Source organism: Dendrobates tinctorius, unplaced genomic scaffold (genome assembly GCF_039654945.1).
Source record: "Dendrobates tinctorius isolate UK_male_01 unplaced genomic scaffold, ASM3965494v1 ptg000165l, whole genome shotgun sequence".
Classification (NCBI taxonomy): domain Eukaryota; kingdom Metazoa; phylum Chordata; class Amphibia; order Anura; family Dendrobatidae; genus Dendrobates; species Dendrobates tinctorius.
The window spans coordinates 31,576,169-31,597,500 of record NW_027361832.1 but is presented as its reverse complement, the minus strand read 5'-3'; the positions used below and the strand labels follow the sequence as shown (position 1 = coordinate 31,597,500).

Below are 21,332 nucleotides of genomic sequence, written 5' to 3'. Positions count from 1 at the left end.
CACCAGCTGAGGCAGAGCTTTATCAGTACTACCTAGCCCAAAATATAGGCCTGACTGGGATGAAACTGGAAAGCCCAGCCGACCCTCAGATGATGATAAACCCATTCCAGCTCGACCCTGCCACAGCTGCAGCATTGGCTCCAGGACTTGGTCAGTACTTCATATCGCTTCATCCTTACATGCCATCCCAAAGCTGTTTTCACATGGCAATATTCTGTGTCAGTATTTGTAAGCAAAAACCAAGACTAGTACACAAAGAACATGATGGCAAGATTTCCGCCACTTTCAAGTTTGGCACACACTTTCGGATTTGGCTTAAATCTGACCATAATGCTGTCATGTGAAGGTGGCCTCATCACGTGTAATGCATTATATCTTTTTATTCAAAATATTTCCTAAAATTGAGTGTAAACTTTAGAACTTTATACCCAATTCTTACACAATGTTTATGGTTAGCAGTCTATAGTCTGTAATCATAAAATGATTGGTATGCCACTTTTAGCAGAATAAGGTAGGACATAGCTAGCTAATTGTAGTAGTAAAGGGGACTATCGCTGCCCCACATTGGACACAGATGGAGGGCTGAGAGATTTTGTAGCATTTTAACTTCAATATTATGCAGTAGGGAAGATTTAGACAACATGTGGCTCTTGTTGAACTACCGACTGGCACAGCTTACTGAAAGTGGAGGTTGTGTAACAGCTGCAGATACTCAGGCAACCTGACTAACCGTCTTATACCAACGCGTGAGTTGAGTATTGCTTTTGTTTCAAGCCTAATTGTCCCCCATTTTATATTATTTTAAAGACGGTTATTAGTGTTGTTGCTTTTCTTGCGTTGGACAGTATGAGCCATATGCCTCATATATTGCAACCTGACGGATGCACCTATAAAGACTACATTTGTTTTTAGTGAGTGCGCAATAGGCTGTTTATAATTCTCTGTCAATTATTTAGTGGAACTACAATTAGTTCTCTGTAAATTAATCTAGGGGATGTGGCAAAGCATTCCTGTTTTGTTATTTTATTGATCACCTTTTCCGGCTTTGAAAATACAAATTCCAGAATGACATCATGCCCAGTAGGAGTAATTAAAGCTATCTGATGAGGGAATTTAAAAGTTGAAAGGGATGATTGTAATTGATCCTGATTCAATCCTATTACAGCTTTTTATAGTTTAAGCTCCAGAGAAGGCAAACTCCTGGTTGAGGCTTTATTTTACGGATTCCATTGTGCATATTCTTTGCTTTCTGGTCTCTAAGTTCCTCTTTTCATTTTTTTCTCCCTTTCTCCGTAGTAAATAATGAGCTGCCGCCTGAAATCCGACTTACCAGTGGTCAGCTAATGGGTGATGACCTGTCCCTCCTTACTACAGGAGAGCTGTCACCTTACATCAGTGACCCAACGTTGAAGCTTTACCAGTGTGCTGTTTGCAACAAATTCACCTCTGACAGCCTGGAGGCCCTGAATGTGCATGTGAGCAATGAACGCTCTCTCCCTGAAGAGGAATGGAGAGCTGTAATTGGAGACATCTACCAGTGCAAGCTGTGTAACTACAACACTCAGCTGAAAGCCAACTTCCAGCTCCACTGCAAAACTGATAAACATATGCAAAAGTATCAACTGGTGGCTCATATCAAAGAAGGGGGCAAAAGCAATGAGTGGAGACTGAAGTGCATCGCTATTGGCAATTCGGTGCATCTGAAGTGCAATGCTTGTGATTACTACACTAACAGCGTGGATAAATTACGCTTACACACCACCAATCACAGGCATGAGGCGGCCGTGCGGCTGTACAAGGTAAGACAACACGTGGCTTTCCTCAACTGTTGAAAATGAAAATTAATCGTATCAAAACTTTCTTCAAAAAGAAAACAAGGAGTTTCATTTTTTTCCCATCCTTTCTTCCTTTTTTTTTTCTTTCTAACGTTTCCTCTCCTTTCTTTCACTTTTTATTTCTTTTGCTTTCTGTTTCCTTTGTATTTCTTTCTTTTTTTTCTTTCTTTTGTTTCTTTTTTCTTTCTATCTCTCTCCTTCCTTCTTTCGTTACTTCTAGACCACTTTCTTCTTCTATTTCCATCTATTCTTTCTTTCTCTTTTTCTTTCCTCCTTTTTTTCATTCCACACTTTCTTTATTCTTCTCTTGCTTTTTTTGTTGCTTCATTTCTTGCTTCCTTCCTTCTTTCTTCACTTTCTTTTTTGTCTCGCATTCTCATCTTCACTTTATCTCTACATCCCACATTTTACCTTCCTTCCTGTCCTTTTTTCCTCTTTCAATCATCCATCTCTGTTTTATTGTCTAGAAGTAAACACTATCTTTTCCTTTGCTTGGTTTACATGGGTATTACTAGAACACCGTGTCATGATTACATTATTTGCATTTTTGCTATGTATTTCCATACTATTGCAATTCTTACTTTGATGTATATATTTGTTATGCAGATACTGTATATAGTATAGTAAGAGTAAGGGTTTTTTTTTATAATGAATCAGGATTTTAGCTTACAAGAATGATAGGCATACAAAATGTATGTGATGACAATAGGAAATCTCCAGTTGTACTTGTCAGAGTTTGCCTAAGGTAGAGTAAGCCCACCCATCTCTGCTAAGTAACTCTCGACTGCTAAAATGATTTGCTGTCAGTTTTGCTGCTGATGGCTGCTTAACGCTGGACTGTTCACTGGCAAGTGCACCTCCCGTGTGCAATCAATAATCAATAGCATTCATCGTGCACATCCGAGGCTGGTAGACCATGCTATGACACCATGAGACAGATTCTGCTTGGACCAAAGCAAGAATAAGCATAAGAAGTCTGCTTACCTTGTAATTCCAATTATATGGGTTAATACATTGTCGCACTCAGTGGATTGAAGCCACACTGCTATCACATGAATGTTTGAGATTCAAGTGTTCAATTAAAAAACAATCTAGAGATGTGCAAAGGCAAGTGCATTAGATGGGAATCAATAGTTATGGCCTTGTCTGCTGCAAATTTTCACGTGCACATATAAAAAAATTTATGGGTGTCATAGTATTCAGATAAAGGAATGGAATTAGATAGATAGATATTAATAATTTTCTTATGTTTTGAGGCATTTTACTAAAGAGGAGTATCCAACCCCAATGGCAGAAATCAATGATGCCATGTAATCAGAAAATCCCACCTGTCTGGATATGAACAAGCATCACATTCTCATGAATGAAGTGCTGCAGGAGTTGTATCAGTCAGTGTAAGACCGCTTACATACATTACTATTTCTTGGTCCCAGTTTGGACCCCGATGTATGGACTGGCCATGAGTCTCCTGAAAGAGCTTGACAGATACATATGTAGGCATTCAAGTTCTGGTCAGGAGACCCACAGCTAGTCCATACATCAAAGTCCATACTTGGACCATGAAACACAGATGTGTGTTCACACCAGTCTGTTTGGCTGACAGATTTCTATCCTCCCTCCCTATGCACATGTATGCTCAGCTGTGAATATGTTCTTTATACTGAGAGAAGTATGCTAATGTTGGACCCTTCTGTCAGCGGCTTTTCGTCCCTGGAAGCAAAAAATTGAGTACATTCAAATCCAACTGCTCGATTATTCTTTCCATTGATATATTATTTTGGAATAAAGTCCATGTCCCAAACATATTAGATGGTCAGCCAATCCTGCTGAATTTGACAAGTTCAGCTGACAATATGGCCATTTTCAGTCTGCCCTAAAATAAGGGACAGTACACACAGTTCTTGGCTATATGAAAAATTGTAGCAAAAATTTCAGCAAATGATGCATGCATGCCACTATCACATGCTATAGTATACTGGGTTACAGTATGAGCCTCTATAGGGGCATGGAGAACTTGTATTGCCACCTGTTATCTTCAATTTCCTGCCCTTGCATTAGAAAGCATGGCAGGGCAAATCCAATGTTTGTCCAGGTCACAAGTAGCATCATTGGGTGGCTCAGTATAAGTTACAGAAGTGCTTCCATTAAAGAGGTTGTCCACTACACTGACAACTCCATCTAAACACTGTTTCCTGTCAGTAAAATATTACCACTTATACTCACCTTCAATGCTGGTGCCATTTCAATGGTGTCGGCACTTGCTCTTTCAGTGATTGCCCGACATAAGTGTCATCTCTGTGACAATTAGCAGTCACTTCTCGCCCACCACCTTTGGACAAATCGCATTCATTCTGAGGAAGTGAAATAGCAGCAGGAGGGAATTGTGAAGCAGCCACTGATTTGCCGCACTGACGACATTATGTCACGTGTTCACTGGACAGTGCCGACACTTGTGGAACAGTACTGGCACCAGAGGTGAATATAGGTGTTATTTTGCTTGGGTACTGGTTCAGAAGGGGTTGTCTGAGTAGTGTACAACTACTTTAAACTATTAGCTAGACCTGTGAGAATGCTTATGTATCTATTATAAATGCATTAAAATACTCACTGATCATTGTCTTCCCCGGTTTCCAGATGCGCTGCTCTGCTCCTCTTTGGGGTCATAGTATTGCATCATAAAATCCACTTACAGGTCACACAGAGCGCAGTGTGATTTAACAAATTGCAATAGAAGTCACTTGATCCAAAAGAGGAGTTGGGTGGTGCTGGAAACTGAGGAAGACTGTGATCAGTGATTATATTGACACACTTAGGGCCCCAAAACGCGTATCAATGGCCCAGCGATCCCACCCACGATCCGACGTGGATGGGATCGCTGGGACATAGTTAGCTGATCGCTGGTGAGCTGTCACATAGACAGACTCATCAGCGATCAGGACCAGCGAGCAAGTTGGTTTCCAATGTAAACAGCGGGTAACTAAGAGCCGCACGGCTGTTAGATACCCGCTGTTTACATTGGAAACCAGCTCCCAGTATCACTGATCGCTGGTCTCTCGCTGCCACACGCAGCGATGCGGGAGACCAACGATTAAAAAACAGCCCAGGACGTTCGAGCGCGATCAGCGATACCCGGCAGGGGGCCGTTGCTGATCCATGTCACACACAGCGATGTCGCTGGTGAGATCAATGTGGCGTCACAAAATCAGCGATCTCGCTGTGTGTGACAGGGCCTTTACACTGTAGGGTCGGTGGGCCGGGCGTTGGGTTGGTCCCTCTGGGTACCGCACAGCAACGTATAGACACAAGATGAGGCAGGTTTCGGGTTCAACAGGTCCAAGGTTATTCTCTCACCGCCCGACTGACTGCCCTCACAGTACACCACAATATCTCCTTCACGGCCATCCATATCCAGGGCCGCTTCACGTACACCGTACTTTACACCGGGGACGTACATGTACACACCGTCCCCTCTTCATTCTTCGACGCTCCTGTCAGATCCGTCACTGTGGCCGCCTTAGGCCCGTAAACCAACAGTACTTTTGCTGATCAGTCGTCTCTCTCAATACGGCATGCTTTACCTCTGTGCCTCGTCTATACTGCGGTACCTTTGTGTCAGGACCACCCACCTGACTTTCACTCTCCTCAGTCCCCCTGGTTTGGTTCTCTCACAGTGCACAAACTGTCATAGTCTTCCTGTCACTTGAGCTCCCCCTGGGGACTGGAACTTTCTGGAACCCTCATGTCAAATTTAGATCTTTCCCGGTTCCCTCTAACTCCGCCCCCCATGACCAATGGTTTCTTAAGCCCTAAGCTGATGTCAAGTCCTATGCTCACACTCCTCCCTGCCCTCTAATGGTCAACCCAAGGTACTGCACGTCCATTACACTTTCCTAGTTGTTTCCCCCTGTAATAACTGACACCTGTCTAAACTGTGCAAACCTTCCTTTCTCCATACTGACAAGTCCGTCCGTCTGTCAGGTCACCTTCCCTACAATGCTACTTACAGACAGGTTAAAGCAAACCTGTCCGCAGGATTTTGCTAAGTAAACTACAGACATTGTCATGTTTCCACTGTTATACTGATTGAAAAGATACCTGGTGTATAGAAATCCTTCTTGTAGTTCTTGTGTAATCCGTGTTATATGTTTTCAGTTAATGAGATGCCTGTGCTCCATGGCGGGACTGTAGGCAGAGTCTTATCTTCCTGCTCTAGGCCAGAGAAACCAAGGAAAGACCTGCCCACTGTCCCACACCGGAGCATGGGCATATCATTAATTTAAAACTTCTAACACTGATTACACAAGAACCACAAGATGGATTTCTTCACCTCTTGTATCACTTTAATCAGTTTAACAGTGGCAACATGACAATGCCTGTAGTTTACTTAGCAAAATCCTGCTGACAGGTTCACTTTAAGTGCTTTTTTAATAAGCTAATCCAAATGTGATCATGGTGCTTTAAGCAATATGCTCCAGCAGACAATGGGTTACACTGTACTTTACCCAGCTAATGTAGTTTCCTCTGCTTACCAGACTGTAATCTGAGGAGATGTGTGGGGGAGTTAAAAAAATATTTAAGTTATTTTAACTTATACCCTTTACCTAAATGTCATCTTTGATTAAACAGCCAAATAAGTAATAGTTCATCATGCACAAGCTGAGCTGCTCTTTAACAGTTTCTTGTTGCCAGATTACAGTATATCACCGTCACATGAAGCAAAAAGATCTCCAGCATAGACTACTACACTATGCGCTGGCTGTATCAGTATGTATACACCTAGAGCAGGGGGCTTATATAAAGGACATAAAGTCATAAAACACAGCTGTGAAGGGAACCTGAAAACCCCGAGCTGTGGCCTGTCATTTCCTTTAGTTTATAAGAGGATCCATTAACATTTGTATTAGACGTATCCCAAACCGTAACCCTCATCCTAATCCAGCTACATACTGGTGAGGGTTGTAGTACAACATGCACATTTGGACACACAGAGCCACTCGATCAAGATGTCAAATGTTTGTGAACCTATTTGGAGGTGAATGGAGAAAAAAAAACTTGGCAAATACAAACATTTTATGTGAAATAGTAACTCCTTATTTTCTGTTTGGATGGCTGGCTTGTGAATTTTATGCCAAAAAAAATGTGTCCAATTAAAACTGCAGCAGGAATGTAATTTTGCAGCTCAATAAAATTGCTGTTTTTATTAGAAACAAACTTAAATGTATTATCCATGCATACTGCATTCCAGGAAATATTTTAACTCCTGCACATCTTGAAAAAAAAAATTAACCCTGTAACAGGCAAAGGCTGTTAAACAGTTTAGTGATCGTTCTTCTAATAAATGTCATATCCAATTCAACTGAAAATTAAGCCTAATCTACATCACGATAGCATGGATCTGCAATATAGCAGCCATGTAAACTTATGGACCCATACTATACCTCTGCGTAAAATAATTATTTCTCTTCATGCAAGAGTTTATTTGATGGCGTAATTTTGGCTTTATTGTTGATTGATTTAATCTTGCGCACCATAAAGCCATACACAGTGCGTCTATGGGACCATAATATAATGTGAGTGTGTGCATGGGGAGTAACTAGAAGAACCAAGGCAAAATAGAAACATTTTGAATTGGGCTGTACTGCTCAAAGTTCCCCAAGATCATTGCCAGGCTTTTCTCTATTGTGACCCTCAAGGCCATCCCTCTTCCAGGTCATCTCCATTGTGTTGGAATTTTATTCTAAAAGAACCTTGTTCTGCACACACTCATCAGCTTCAGGCTCTCCTCTATTGGGCCAGTTGCCATAGCACGACATTTCTCCTTGTTATCTACCCAGCATCATTGCTTCCACTGCATATGGCTACTATGGACATAGTTCCACTCATTTCTTATGTGTTGAAAAATACTTGTATCCTCCATTATATAAAAATTCTGGATCGCATTGTTTTTCTTTTTTAAATAAAATTTAGGAACACAATGCAACAAGGAGTTCCTGTTCTGCTTTGTCAAATGGGTGTGGCCCTATATAGCCAAAACTGATCGAAGTGCCATCGTGTGTTGAGATGCACCCCCAGCTTGTCCATACAGAATCAGATCTGATTGGACAGTATCATAGTGTGCAGGTACATCCTCCTCCACCACCAACAGGTCCATACAAAGTCAGATCTGATTGGACAGTGTCAGTGTGCAGGTACAACCTCCACCCCCAACTGGTCCATACAGAGTCAGATCTGATTGGACAGTATCATAGTGTGCAGGTACATCCTCCACCACCAACAGGTTCATACAAAGTCAGATCTGATTGGACAGTATCAGTGTGCAGGTACATCCTCCACCCCCAACTGGTCCATACAGAGTCAGATCTGATTGGATAGTATCATAGTGTGCAAGTACATCCTCCACCCCAACAGGTCCATACAGAGTCAGATCTGATTTGATAGTAACGTAGTGTGCAGGTATTTACAGACACACCTCTAATTGGGCCATATAGAGTCAGATGTAATTGGACAATAGCAGTGTGCAATTACACACCCCTAACTGGCACACATAAAGTCAGATCTGATTGGACAGTATAATAGTGTGCAAGTACACACCCACAACTAGTTCATGCAAAGTCAGTTCTGATTGGACAGTTTGGACAGTCTAGGGACACCCCCTTTGTCTAGGGACACACCCTTTGGTGTGTACCTAGGGTATAGGTCCAGAATTGTAACACTCTGGAGAATGCTAGCATTTACTAAAACTGACTTGCCAAAAATATGATAGGTGATCTTTAAAGCATATATCCAGTTTCACAAGAAAAAAGATTATAGTGCAAGACTTTGAAGTAAAATAATGTTTCTGTATAATTCTACTAACTTTTTCCGAAAACCCGCAGTAAGGACTGCCCGAAGTCTGTGTTGCGGTCAACACTATACCATGCATCGTCCTGCTTGTTACTCTAAGCTACAAGCTACAGCGAGCCCTGTAACATTTGACGACACATGCTCCAGCACAGTAGACTGTAGCCTGGCAGCAAACTTCGGACCTTCCGTGCTGCAGGTTATCAGCAAAACAAACGCTAATATAATGATTTAGAAAAATGGCTTTATTGCAGAGTCCTTCATAATTATCATTTTCTTGTGAAACTGGAGGTATGCTTTTAAATGTAATCTGTCAGCAAGCTTTTGCTATGAAATCTGAGGACTGCATGAGGTAGGAGCTGAGATACTGATTTCAGTAATTAATGTGTCACTTATTAGACTGTGTGCTGTTTTTTTTCTATACAATTAATGTTTTATCAGCAGGAGATTATCATTGCCAGACTGATGTATTCTAGTCCAACCACATCCCGATTCCTCAGCACTGATTAGCAGCTCACTGTCCATAGACAATGTACATAGAAAGTTGTGGTGTGGGCGTGGGGCAGCTTTCTGAGTTCTACCACATCTAAAAAGTCTGTGTCACAACGGCTGCTCCTGTTAAGCAGAAGTGACACATCACTGGAATCAGGGTCTCTTTCTGTACATCATGCTGATCTCAGAAGAGGCAACACATACCTGTTGACAGATTCACTTTAAGGTCGGGGTAAGACTTGCGAGAAACGTGGACGAGTCTCACACGTCAATACCCGGCGGAGAGTATGCAGCTGAACGCTCCGATCCGAGTGCCGGCGGCAGTGCCGGGTATTGACGTTTGAGACTCATCCGAGTTTCTCGCAAGTCTGACCCCGGCCTAACTGTGAATCTGCACCATATGAACCATTTCTAGGTGCCACTGCAGGCATTACCATTTTAATTGCCCAAAAGGCGCAGGTTAGCGTTAGGAGGTGCACAGCCACTACATATCATAATGAACCCTTGTTTGCTGTATTCATTCCCAGTGAGTAGTACACCCATGTACAGCAATGCACAGCTATCCCCAGTCCAGTGTGATAATAATAATAATAATAATAATAATCTTTATTTTTATATAGCGCTAACATATTCCGCAGCAGTTTGCACACACATTATCATCACTGTCCCTGATGGGGCTCACAATCTAAATATACCGCATGGTTAGAATCTTACCTGGTATAACTTACAGAACATTGATCTGTTGGCTACGTATTGCAACTGCATGATGTATGAAATTATGCTGTTTTATGTTTCTTTGTTTTGCTTTTTTCCTCTATGCTTAATAGATTTGATAACTAACAAGTGAAGCAAAGCATTTTCCCTTTCAACTTTTACTTTTTTGTGCTGCATTTCTTTACTAGTATCGCCGGCTTAAAAGCGAGTGGATAATCCAAAACAGACAGAACAATTAAGTGCAGGGATCATAATGGGTTAAAGTAGGTGGAAGGTGAAAGGTCAGCAGAAAAGCATCATCTGCCCAGATGCTTAACATTAAACTGATCTTTTTAATAAAAAATCTGTTTCACAGATGGCGTTTTAATGCCTTTGGCAGTATTGGGGCAGTTTTAACATTAGACGTATGCTAGTAAAAATTATTTCTGTATTAGACCAGAACAACACCTTTTGCTTTTATGTTCAGAGGTAGAAGGCATGTGGATAAATTTTTCTGGCATGGAACCCAGAAGCCCAGAGCTGATGTTGTTTCCATATGGACATCAATACCTGAATACCCAGTGTCTGTGAGCGATGATGATTGAAAGAGCAAACAAATGCCGTGCTAGAGCATTAGCATTACTATTCACAGAGCTTTCCTTAGGAATGTACTTTGCAACTCATTTATTTTAATGTATGTGCAGCAGTGCTGGCCTATTGGACTACCTTTTTCTTAATAACATCCTTCTTGAATGTGATGCAAGACATGTGTGCTAGATCTTGTAGCATCTTAAAGGAAAATAGGCTCTTAAACGTACTGTAACATCGTGTTCACTGGGTTAATAACTAGAGCTGATATGTGACACAGCAATGCTGACATTGTACCGTGTTCCTACCCCAAATTTTTTTGAAAATTCAATACTTTTCAATAGTAAATGAAAAACATTTGCGAGTTATAGTTACATGAATACTGCTATACATTCATATAAGAAGGGTTTGATGGCATGCCGGGAGTTATAGTTATCCATCATTCACATGTCAGTCTGCCCCGTAGCTCTGACATTCTATTTTTATGACAGACTCAGAATAAGAATGTACAGTGTTATGGTAATCTAAAATTGGGCTCGTTGAACGATGGGAGATCTGGGTGTTATAGCTTTAAGAAAGCACCCAAATTTTGTTACATAGTACAGCAACCACTTTTATTATAGAAAAATGTGTTGGATTTTGTGTATTTCTTGTGTATACCAGTTTTAGGTGATGTGTTATTTGTTGGTTGCCTGCCATGTTGATTCTTTGCTCAGATGCAGTCCCCTAATGTAGACTACATTTCTCACAATGCCTCTGGCTTTGCCAAGTGTTAGATTCTTACTTTACTTGATTTGAATCCTATCTAATGGAGACAGTGATAGAGCATATAGAAAGAACTACTGTGTGCTGACACATTGTAGTCTGTGTACTACATGAAATTCAGCTTTAGCATGTTACCTGCCTCCTGCTGGTGATGGGGTTCTCCCTATCAAAATCTTAGAGCATAAAGAAAGAACTACTGTGTGCTGACACATTGTAGTATGTGTACTACATGAAATGCAGCTTTAGCATGTTACCTGCCTCCTGCTGGTGATAGGGTTCTCCCTATCAAATCTTACAAGCAGAAGACAGAAGGAAAAGGCTGAAGCTGCATCTCATAGTGTGCGCTGAGTACTACTCACATTATAGTTACAGATGAAGACAAGCAGTGTTAGTGGTGGAGGGTTATAACTGCAGTTATTCATTACATGGACTCGTGCTATATCATTTCATTCTTGGTGTCCTAAATAAGGCAGAAAGTGATTATAAGCTCTCTCTTAAGTATGGATAATCAAAGAAGGTGGTGCTTGTGGGAAAAGGTCTAAGAGATAACAGGAATGATTTGGTAGGTTATCATGTCATGTTGTATTTCATAGAAATTTTGCTACACAGGACAGACTGAGCTGTCTACACAGAAGATGCACTGGACTGGTTTTAAGACTGGTGATCACATAACACAGCTGCCAATAATGAAAGGTTCAAAGTGTGTGAATATAACTAAGCTGGGAAGAAACAAATGTCACTATATTACTGGCCAGTTGCATTATTTGTGCAAAAAAAAAATAGTCAAATCTTCTTTAATAGAGATCCATAATACTTAGCGATGTGGTCTACCTTGAATTTTATATTACTAATTAAATGACAGCAGCACATCGCTCATTGAATAAACTAATTCACCAGTAAATGGGGTTCTGTGGATACATTTGACAAATACCCCAAAAGCTTTACCTGCCATATGTGCAAACATAGGGCTCGGTTGTGGTATGCAGAGAACCTTATTCCGCTTCGATGCCCTGATAGATGGGTGATTTCAACTCCTTTTGGGTCTTATTTTTTTCACCAATGAGACTTTACTTGTGAGTCCAGCCCACAAAAAGCATTTATTAAAAAGGGTAATTCAAATGTATGTGCTGTTCTATTTCCTTTAAACTCTATGGAATGAAATGTAATGGATCACATTCTGCAAGTAAAAGCTTTAAGTCAATTAAGGAAAAATCATCATGAAATATATATTACGTATGCTATATCATTATTGTTCTCAGTCCCCAATTAGTTAGGGATGTTCACACAGAAGAAATATTATCACACACATTAGGCAATAGAGCAAACAGTGCAATACAAGCTAGGGATGTTTGAGCAGATTGATTGATGGTGTAATCTTGGGTCACTTAAGGCCAGCAATTTTCATGGTCAGCTTACTGGCTTGTATTTGATGCAAGAAATTTAAATTCCAGGCAGCATCTGTTCTTCAGATGGTCTGTTATTAGCCCCTATGCTTCTGCTATCTTGGTACATATGCATTTGGATTAGTATAAGTAATGGCAAAATAAAGATTTCACTACTTCCAAATTTTGATTACCTATTTTTTTTTTTAATCCGAATTTAATCCGCCTACTGTGAGATGGGCAGGTGGCTTTATCTGGGATTGTCCTATAGATATAAAGGTAGAGTTTGTCATAAGCTGAAATATTGCCATCTATTGGTCTAACGGCCATGAAAATGAGGGCTAACATATCCTAGCAGTTTTTTTTCCCAAGAAGACTCTGTTAAATGGTAAAAAAAAATTCTAATAATCATCACCAAATGATTAGGGTATTAGAATGGTACCTGCAAAGTTGGCTGGGTCTTGGTTAGGTGGACCTACATTGTGTTTGGTGGACTCCTAACAGCTTTCCGACAACTGGTATATTGGAGAGAAAATGTATCGGGCATGTCCGATATTAATATTTATTCTTTGATCACAGATGGGGATGGGGAATTAATGTTTCTATGTTTTCACGCACATCCAACTTTAGGTAAAGCATTAAACTATCTCATGTACATGGCCTGCTTTAGGCCAGTTTCACATAACCCATATGTGCATACTTTATGGTCCTTAATATGGCCACAACACCCAGACGAAACACAACCTTCCCCCACATGATATGACTGAACCAAACTGCCATAGTTTTGTGAAAAACTGAGAATCGTACTATTTTTCTCTTACAGTTATTGTGAATTCAGATCATTTTAAAGCCTTAACATGATAAATATTATAAAGAAGCCAAAAGATCATCACTCTCATCTTTAATTTTCTGTGCACTGCCTACGGTGATAGGTTGATTACTTTAAAATGAATGCAGCATATTCCAGGCTGATTATACCAACATTATCATTTAAAATAAAAAAAATATATTCCAGATATGTATGGATGCAATTATTGACCTGTCATTGTCCCAGTATGATGGTAAAAGAGGTCAGCAGATTGTGCAGGGCTGATTTGCATAAAAATCATTGTGAGAGCGGAAATTGTACTAAGTCTGTGAAGCTGACGACTCGCGGTATGTTTTGCCTAATGGCTTTCAAATAATTTGTTTAGATGAAAAAAAAATAATGTTCTCAGAGATAAACAAAAATTTTATTTTTTCCTCATCTGAGACACATGACTGGGCAAAAACAATGCACATTACAAGAGGGGCCCTGACAGCAACCAAAGGTCATCAAGGTAGAATAAAATACCTTAAAGTCCTATGGGTACCTTCCCTCTGTGTTTTATTGTGCTTTTGAATTAGAGGCCACACATATGTAAAAGGTTATAAAAAGTTATGTGAAATGAATTGTGGACCTTAGAAATAAAGGAATCTGAAGCGCATTTTGCATGAGAAATAAGAGTTTATAAGTATGTGCTTGAGTTGCGCTATGTGTTTGAAAGTATTTTCTCCCAGATACAATTTGCATTTTTTCCGAGTCTCATCTAAGATGGCGTTGAAGTGACTGTAGAGCGGTGGTGCGCTTGCGCAAACAGGGTATGCCACGCACACCATCTGATTGGCCAGCTCCTTATGACATAGTGATGACCCGCCTGAGCATGCGCAGTGGATTAAAGAGAACACTGAAAACAGCTTGAATGGTGACCTCCATGCGGTGATATATGTTCCCGGGGGGGTAAGGTATGAAATATTGCGAGATGAGGTTTAACACGTTAAGTGCTGGGTGGGATAGGTGGCAATTAGATTATGTAAATGAGCAATTGATAAAATTAAATTTACCCAAAGTAATGCACGAAGCACTTTAGCACTGAAACACTTATGCATATGATGTATGTTATTTGGAAGTTAACATAAAGTAAAAGGAATGGGATAATATGCACTTTATTGTATCAAATTTTTGATGTTTGTTAAATGATTGGCAATGATTAATGATTGCTAATTGTACCTATAAATATACACGACTTTGTAACACCCACTGCTTGAGAAAGGCTCAGTATGAGCCAAAATGTTGCCCAGACATGTGGGTCTGAATAAATCTTCCACTTTTTTCTCCATTAAGAATATGGAGTGCTGCCTTCATCTTTCCATTCAGTCTAAGGCTACTTTCATACTTGCGTCGGTACGGGCCCGTCGCAATGCGTCGGGCCGACGTACCGATGCACGTTGTGAAAGATTTGCACAACGGGGGCAGCGGATGCAGTTTTTCAACGCATCCACTGCCCCATTGTAATGTCCAGGGAGGAGGGGGCGGAGTTTCGGCCACACATGCGTGGTCAAAATGGCGGACATGAAGCAAAAAAAAACGGTACATGTAACTTTTTTTGTGCGTCACGGCCGCCAAAACATGACGCATCCGTTGCACGATGGATGCGACGTGTGGCCATACGTCGCAATGCGTCGCTAATGCAAGTCTATGGAGAAAAAACGCATCCTGCGGGCAACTTTGCAGGATGCATTTTTTCTCCAAAACGGCGCATTGCGACATACGTCACACGACGCTAGTGTGAAAGTAGCCTAATTAGGTTAGAGCCTACTGGTGAACACACACAGAAAAGGGCCCCTGTGCGAGATCACTTTGCACAGTCCAATAGCTAATCACAATGCACAATTCCTCCTGCATGGAAGGTGGACATTGGCCAGTCTACCTTTTTGGGCTCCTGTGCGGCTGCACATGTTACACCAATGGTATAACCGCCTCTGCAAGAGCAAAGCTTTTTTAACCGTAAGAGTCACTGGCTAAAACTTTAACTTGTCATAGTGACCTGTCAGAAGTATTGGTCAGTGGCTGCTTGAGTGGTAACACCTCTGAAGATTTCTAAAAAGGAAGAAGCAGATGGACACAGCTCACTGTTTGTTCTCGAAAGTCTATGAGCTCTTCTTTAGCTTACAAGGAACGCCAAACAAAGTCGAAGCACCACAGCTTTGGTTTATTACTTCTGCCATCATGGGGGGGACTCAGTACCTGAATTCATACAATACAGCACCTTCGCTCTCCTTTTTAGCTAAAGTTGGTCTTATAGACATCAGTAAACCTGTCTTTGGCTAATGAGGAGAGCAACGTACCACTTCTGCCCCTCTGCTTTAGAAATCAGTGGTGGTCTCAGCAAAAAGATCACCACCATTCAATGTTTTTGACATTCCAGTATGACATGTCAAAAGCTTTGTGAACTGATGGTTACTTTTTATCCACATAGTATTGAAATCCTAATGATGCCATCCATAACCTAGCACTGTTTTTTGTTCTGCCCACAAGGAGTTGTAGGTAACTACAGCTTGGCAACCTTGCGGGGTCACTGAACTACAGTCAGAGTATTCAATCAACATTTACTTTCCATCCCTTGAATTATGTCACAACTTGCTCCTCTTTCCGCCTGGCATTGATCTGCAGAGGTCATTGGGTAGCACTCTCCCTTCTCTCTCTCTATCCAACTAGATTTATCTATTACTCTGTGCTACTCCATATGACTGAATAAAGAAATAAAGCATCAAGCAAAGAAAGTCCCATCATTAAATATAGCGAATACTGAACACATTGTAATCAGCCTTCTAGCTTCAGTCTGGTCATTATGGACTTTTCACCGAGGCTTAACAATCACTGGCAGTGAAGACCTGGGCTGCAGGCACTCCATATGCATTGGTTCCCAATTATTTGTTTCCACGATTAAGCAGTAACTCCATAAAATGTACACTTGATAACAGAGCATGGCTGTAAATTGCTGGTTGTTAGGAGAACCTTGGTGTTACAAGCATCCATAAATAGCAAACCCGTCAATTATGTCCACAGACATAACCCCAATTGGACAGATAAGATGCACAATGTAGAATGATGCACAGCATGTTCAGCCATCACAGGATGCTGATGACATGGAAATCATTCCTGCTTCACTGCTGTGAGTTTGCATATCATCAATCCCTGTCAGAGGTTGATGGGTATTACCAGGCATTCTCCTTATAGCGGCGTGAAAGGAGAAGAAAGAGCTGCAGTATATTTTACTCAAATAAATTAGTATTTCCTATCTATAATCTGCACTATCCCAGATGGTCATGGATGGATTTTCTACCACTATCAAGCCGGTGTGTTTTTCAACATTGTTCACAAACGTTAGATCATTGAACATAAAGTGAATATTTGCAATAATTTGAATTTTTTTGCCGGTCAGTAAATACAATACACATACCGTTGAATGCTATGTAAAGTATATTAATCACCATAAAATCTTAACGAGAACTTATGAGCTGATACACACTTCTCAAACCATGGTCAACATTGATCAGGGCCTGGCTGCATGATTGATTGACAGGTCTCATGTGTGCACGAAAGGAGAGATCTGTCAATCTCCTGGATCGGCGCTGGTAAAAACTGACCAGGAGCGGCGCCAGACTAGTCTCTTCTTATGATCCCCGGCTAGATCTTCAAACTATTTAGAGGAACATGCCACTAGACCTTAGATGATTAAACCACTACCATAATGGCATGCTGATGGGTAATATGTTTTTAAAAATGCATTTATCAAAGTTGTATTGCATGCTGCACAGATAACATCTGCCAGTGCAACTAATCATAAGCAAAGTCATGGATCCGGAAGATTATGACAATTTTTGCAGGTCCTGTCTACAGCCAGAGATTACTGACCTGAACTACAGACCTGGGTCGCACAAAGTGATCCGCTCATTTCTATGTATAATAGAGAGTGTGCTATATATAAATTTCTTACTAAGAGACATCCGGGTGGTGCTGGTGTGATAAAGGCCTAACAAACTCATTCAGCACAGAATGTTGTCTTGTTCAACCTGTTACATCACTGATTGATGTGCTGAGCGGGATGCAAGTAGTAATAACTAGGACTGCAAGACTCTTCACCACACTGGCACCGCCCAAATGACTTTTAATGATCAGTTTAATAATACTTGAAACAAACGATTGTGGAGGTGGCATATTCATCAAAGTATTACCTAGCAGAGTATCAAAATGGAGGTTATTTAAATTCAATTAAATCTATTAACAGGTTCCCCTTAACCCCTTAAACCCCGGACCTTTTTTCTGTTTTGCATTTGTTTTTCGCTCCCTTATTCCCAGAGCCATAACTTTTTTATTTTTCCGTCAATATTGAACAACACTATTGGTTTTACCATGTCGTGTAGTAGAAAACGGGAAAAAATTCCAAGTGCGGTGAAATTGTAAAAAAAAAGTGCAATCCCATGCTTGTTTTTTTTGTTTCTTTTTTTACTAGATTCACTAAATGCTAAAACTGACCTGCCATTATGATTCTCCAGGTCATTATGAGTTCATAGACACCAAACATGTCTAGGTTCTGTTTTTATCTAAGTGGTGAAAAAAAATTCCAAAATTTGTTAGAAAAAAAAATTGCACCATTTTCCGATACCCGTAGTGTCACCATTTTTCATGATCTTGGGTTGGGTGAGGGCATTTTTTTTGCATGCCGGGATGACGTTTTTAATGATACCATTTTGATGGAGATACGATCTTTTGATTGCCTGTTATTGCATTTTAATGCAACGTCGCAGCAACCAAAGAATTGTAATTCTGACGTTTTAACTTTTTTTCTCGCTACGCCATTTACCGATCAGGTTAATCCTTTTTTTTTTATTGATGGATCGGGCGATACTGAACGTGCCGATACCAAATATGTGTATATTTGATTTTATTTTTATTGTTTTATTTTGAATGGGTCGAAAGGGGGGTGATTTGAACTTTTATATATATATTTTTTTTTATTTTAAAAACATTTTTCTTTAACTTTTGGCATGCTTCAATAGCCTCCATGGGAGACTAGGAGCTGCCACAACCCGATCGGCTCTGTTACATAGAGGCAATGATTAGATTGCCGGAGCCCACATCAAAGAGAGGGAGTCGGACATCGGCGTACTATTACACCCAATGTCAGAATGGGATTAAACATCCAAAAAAGGTTAAAGGGCTGTTTTTCCATCTCGTACATTTATAGTATACCCAAAGGATTTGACATAATTGTGGGGTAGATGCAGATCTCACCAATGGGACTTGCATATATATATTGGGGCCCCACTGTGCACTGCTGACAGTGGGGAAATAGTCTGATTTCTAAAATAAATGAATAGGAATTTCAGCCACGTCTCTAGTGACAGCACCGAATGTCAGGGCCCTGCTGTTCTTGAGATAGATGTGGGTCCCATTGGAGGAATCTACATCTAAAATAGATTTGTGGCATTCCTGTGGATATGCCATAATTGTACAAGGTAGGATAACCCCCCCTTTTTAATGTCCATATTAGGAATTCGTGCAATTTGACCAAGTCCCAAATTATTAATATTCCTTTTCCTTTCCGTGGTAGTGACATTCACTCTGAGGACAACAATATGTGGGGTTGTGACTTAGTTTCTTGGGTGATCAGCCTGCGGATAGGGATTTTGCGACCCTGACGCTGGCTTACGAGTGTGAACTCCAGCGTGGAAGTGCGTTGTAAGAGATGCATACTGATACCTGGCTCTTCAGTAGTTCCTGTAGTCTTCGATCACATGCAATAAGTATCATTAGCACCTCGTAATGTTTCTATCCTCCTCTTAAAAATGAATGCTGGGTGCTCTGCTTGAAATGAATAAGTGCAACAGAGAGCACTAAATTGGGAGAAAAGTTCCCCTGTCCTACATCTGGTTTTACTTTACATGGAAATTAGTTTTCAAACAAACAAAAGGCTGTAGACAACTGAACTTGAACTCAACAAGCTGGTTCAATTGTGGCTTTCTTAAATAAATCCTGGGTGCAGAAATTATTCACAACCAGATGCTTTGGATGCGCCTGTGGGTACAGAACAACTAGGAAGCTAGGATAGAAGCAGCAATTACATGCTTTGTAAAGCAAAGAGACGTCACATACTAGAAACTTAAGATGTTTTTGGTAGGCATGCATGAAAATTGCAAGTTTGTCACTAAAGAGAAGGATTTTAATTTTTTTTTTTCTTTCGTCATTTTAGGGACACAGGGCCATATTTTCTCTCGTCTGAGAAAATCGGACCGATTATGCTAATCACACTGATCACTCTGATCAGAGTGTAATCCGATTTTTCCCACATGTGGAGTAGATGGACCAAAAAATGTCTCCATCTTTTAAATCAGTCAGAACATGTAAATTTGATTTTCTTATTTTTTTGATGAACCAATTGACTCATGGTCGAGTGCAATTTGATTTATAGCTGCAAACCATGTATACTGCAAATTTTTTTCTTTATTTTTTCTTTGGACAGACTTGGTCCAGAGAAAAAATTGGATATTTACATGGCCCCTTAGAAAAACATTGGTCTGAGTGCGATCTGGTGCTTTGTCGGAACGCATTCAGACAAATATGGTTGTCTGCATGTGCTGAATGGCCATCAATGTAGACCTCGTGCAGTCCTGCTTATTCATGTTGTACTGACCCCATACTTTCCCTATCCATGACTTTGTGTTTGCTCTTCCTCAAAAAATCATAGACAACCGTAAGTAAAAAAAATTGTCATAATCATATTTTTGATCCCTTTAATGGTATTGCTTATGAGTTCTGTGACACATTATGGCAGCTCTTTGAATGGCTATAGGTCCATAATATGAGGCTCCTTGTGCAAGATGCCTTAATTTTTTTCACAGGAAGTTAGTGTTGTTTTTAATACTACAACCATCTTGAAATTATTGGGGAACATTGATGGAAAGGAATACTGTGTACCAAACCATTGCAACCAATCACAGAGCAGCTTACACTCTATCACAGCTCTTTACAGATATGAAATCTGGGCTGTTATTGGTCGCCAGGAGCAGCAGACATTTTTCCTTTCAGGCAGTTTTTATAAGTGAGGCCCATTGTGTAGATTTTGGATTGGTGTAAATGTCTCCAAGAATATGATAGATTCAATATATGAATCAATAAATAAACTTAATGCGAGATCCAACCTATATATGGACAATTGTTTTTCGTAAATGAGACCCGATTCAATAGCTTGTTTGCAGACCAGCTTTCACTCTGTCATTCAGTGTAATATTATTTGGACATCTAAGGACTCATTCAGACATCCGTGATTCTTTTCAAACCGTGTCTCCTCAGAAAAATCATGGAGACGTGTCACACAACAAAATTGCATATTCATATACTATGTATGAATCTGATGGCACACATCGCCATCTGTGTGCTGTTTGTGATCAATATTGCAGTGGGCAGGTGAAGCAATTTTTTTTTTTTTTGCATCTGAAAAATTACTGATGCAAATCTGACACGCTGACCAAGCACTGATGAAAATGTGACACGCTGACCAAGCACTGATGAAAATGTGACACGCTGACCAAGCACTGACGAAAATGTGACTTGCTGACCAAGCACTGATGAAAATGTGACTTGCTGACCAAACACTGACGAAAATGTGACACACTGACTAAACACTGACGAAAATGTGACACACTGACCAAACACTGACGAAAATGTGACACGCTGACCAAGCACTGCCGAAAATGTGACACGCTGACCAAGCACTGATGAAAATCTGACACGCTTACCAAACACTGACAAAAATCAGCATGTGCAATGGTCATTATAAAGGGCGGGGGAACAACATAAGCTGTGGCATCACCTATTGTGATTGATAGATCCTGTGTTATCAGCCTGTCATTGTAATCCTGCCTCTGTTGATAA

General features: G+C 40.5%; 1 protein-coding gene across 2 annotated transcripts in view; it reads left to right on the top strand.

Annotated features, from left to right (window-relative positions):
* The window catches only part of ZFHX4 (zinc finger homeobox 4), a 229,455-nt gene that overhangs the window by 36,019 nt on the left and 172,104 nt on the right, over window positions 1-21,332 (top strand). For both annotated transcript variants that reach the window (XR_012220983.1, XM_073550622.1), the window contains exons 2-3: window positions 1-150; window positions 1,297-1,799. The exon at window positions 1-150 is cut by the window's left edge and continues 2,459 nt beyond it. Coding sequence is in view for 1 of the 2 variants with exons in the window: in XM_073550622.1 (XP_073406723.1) it covers window positions 1-150; window positions 1,297-1,799 (653 nt within the window). In the remaining variant the exon portion in view is untranslated. The remainder of the gene's footprint in view (window positions 151-1,296; window positions 1,800-21,332) is intronic.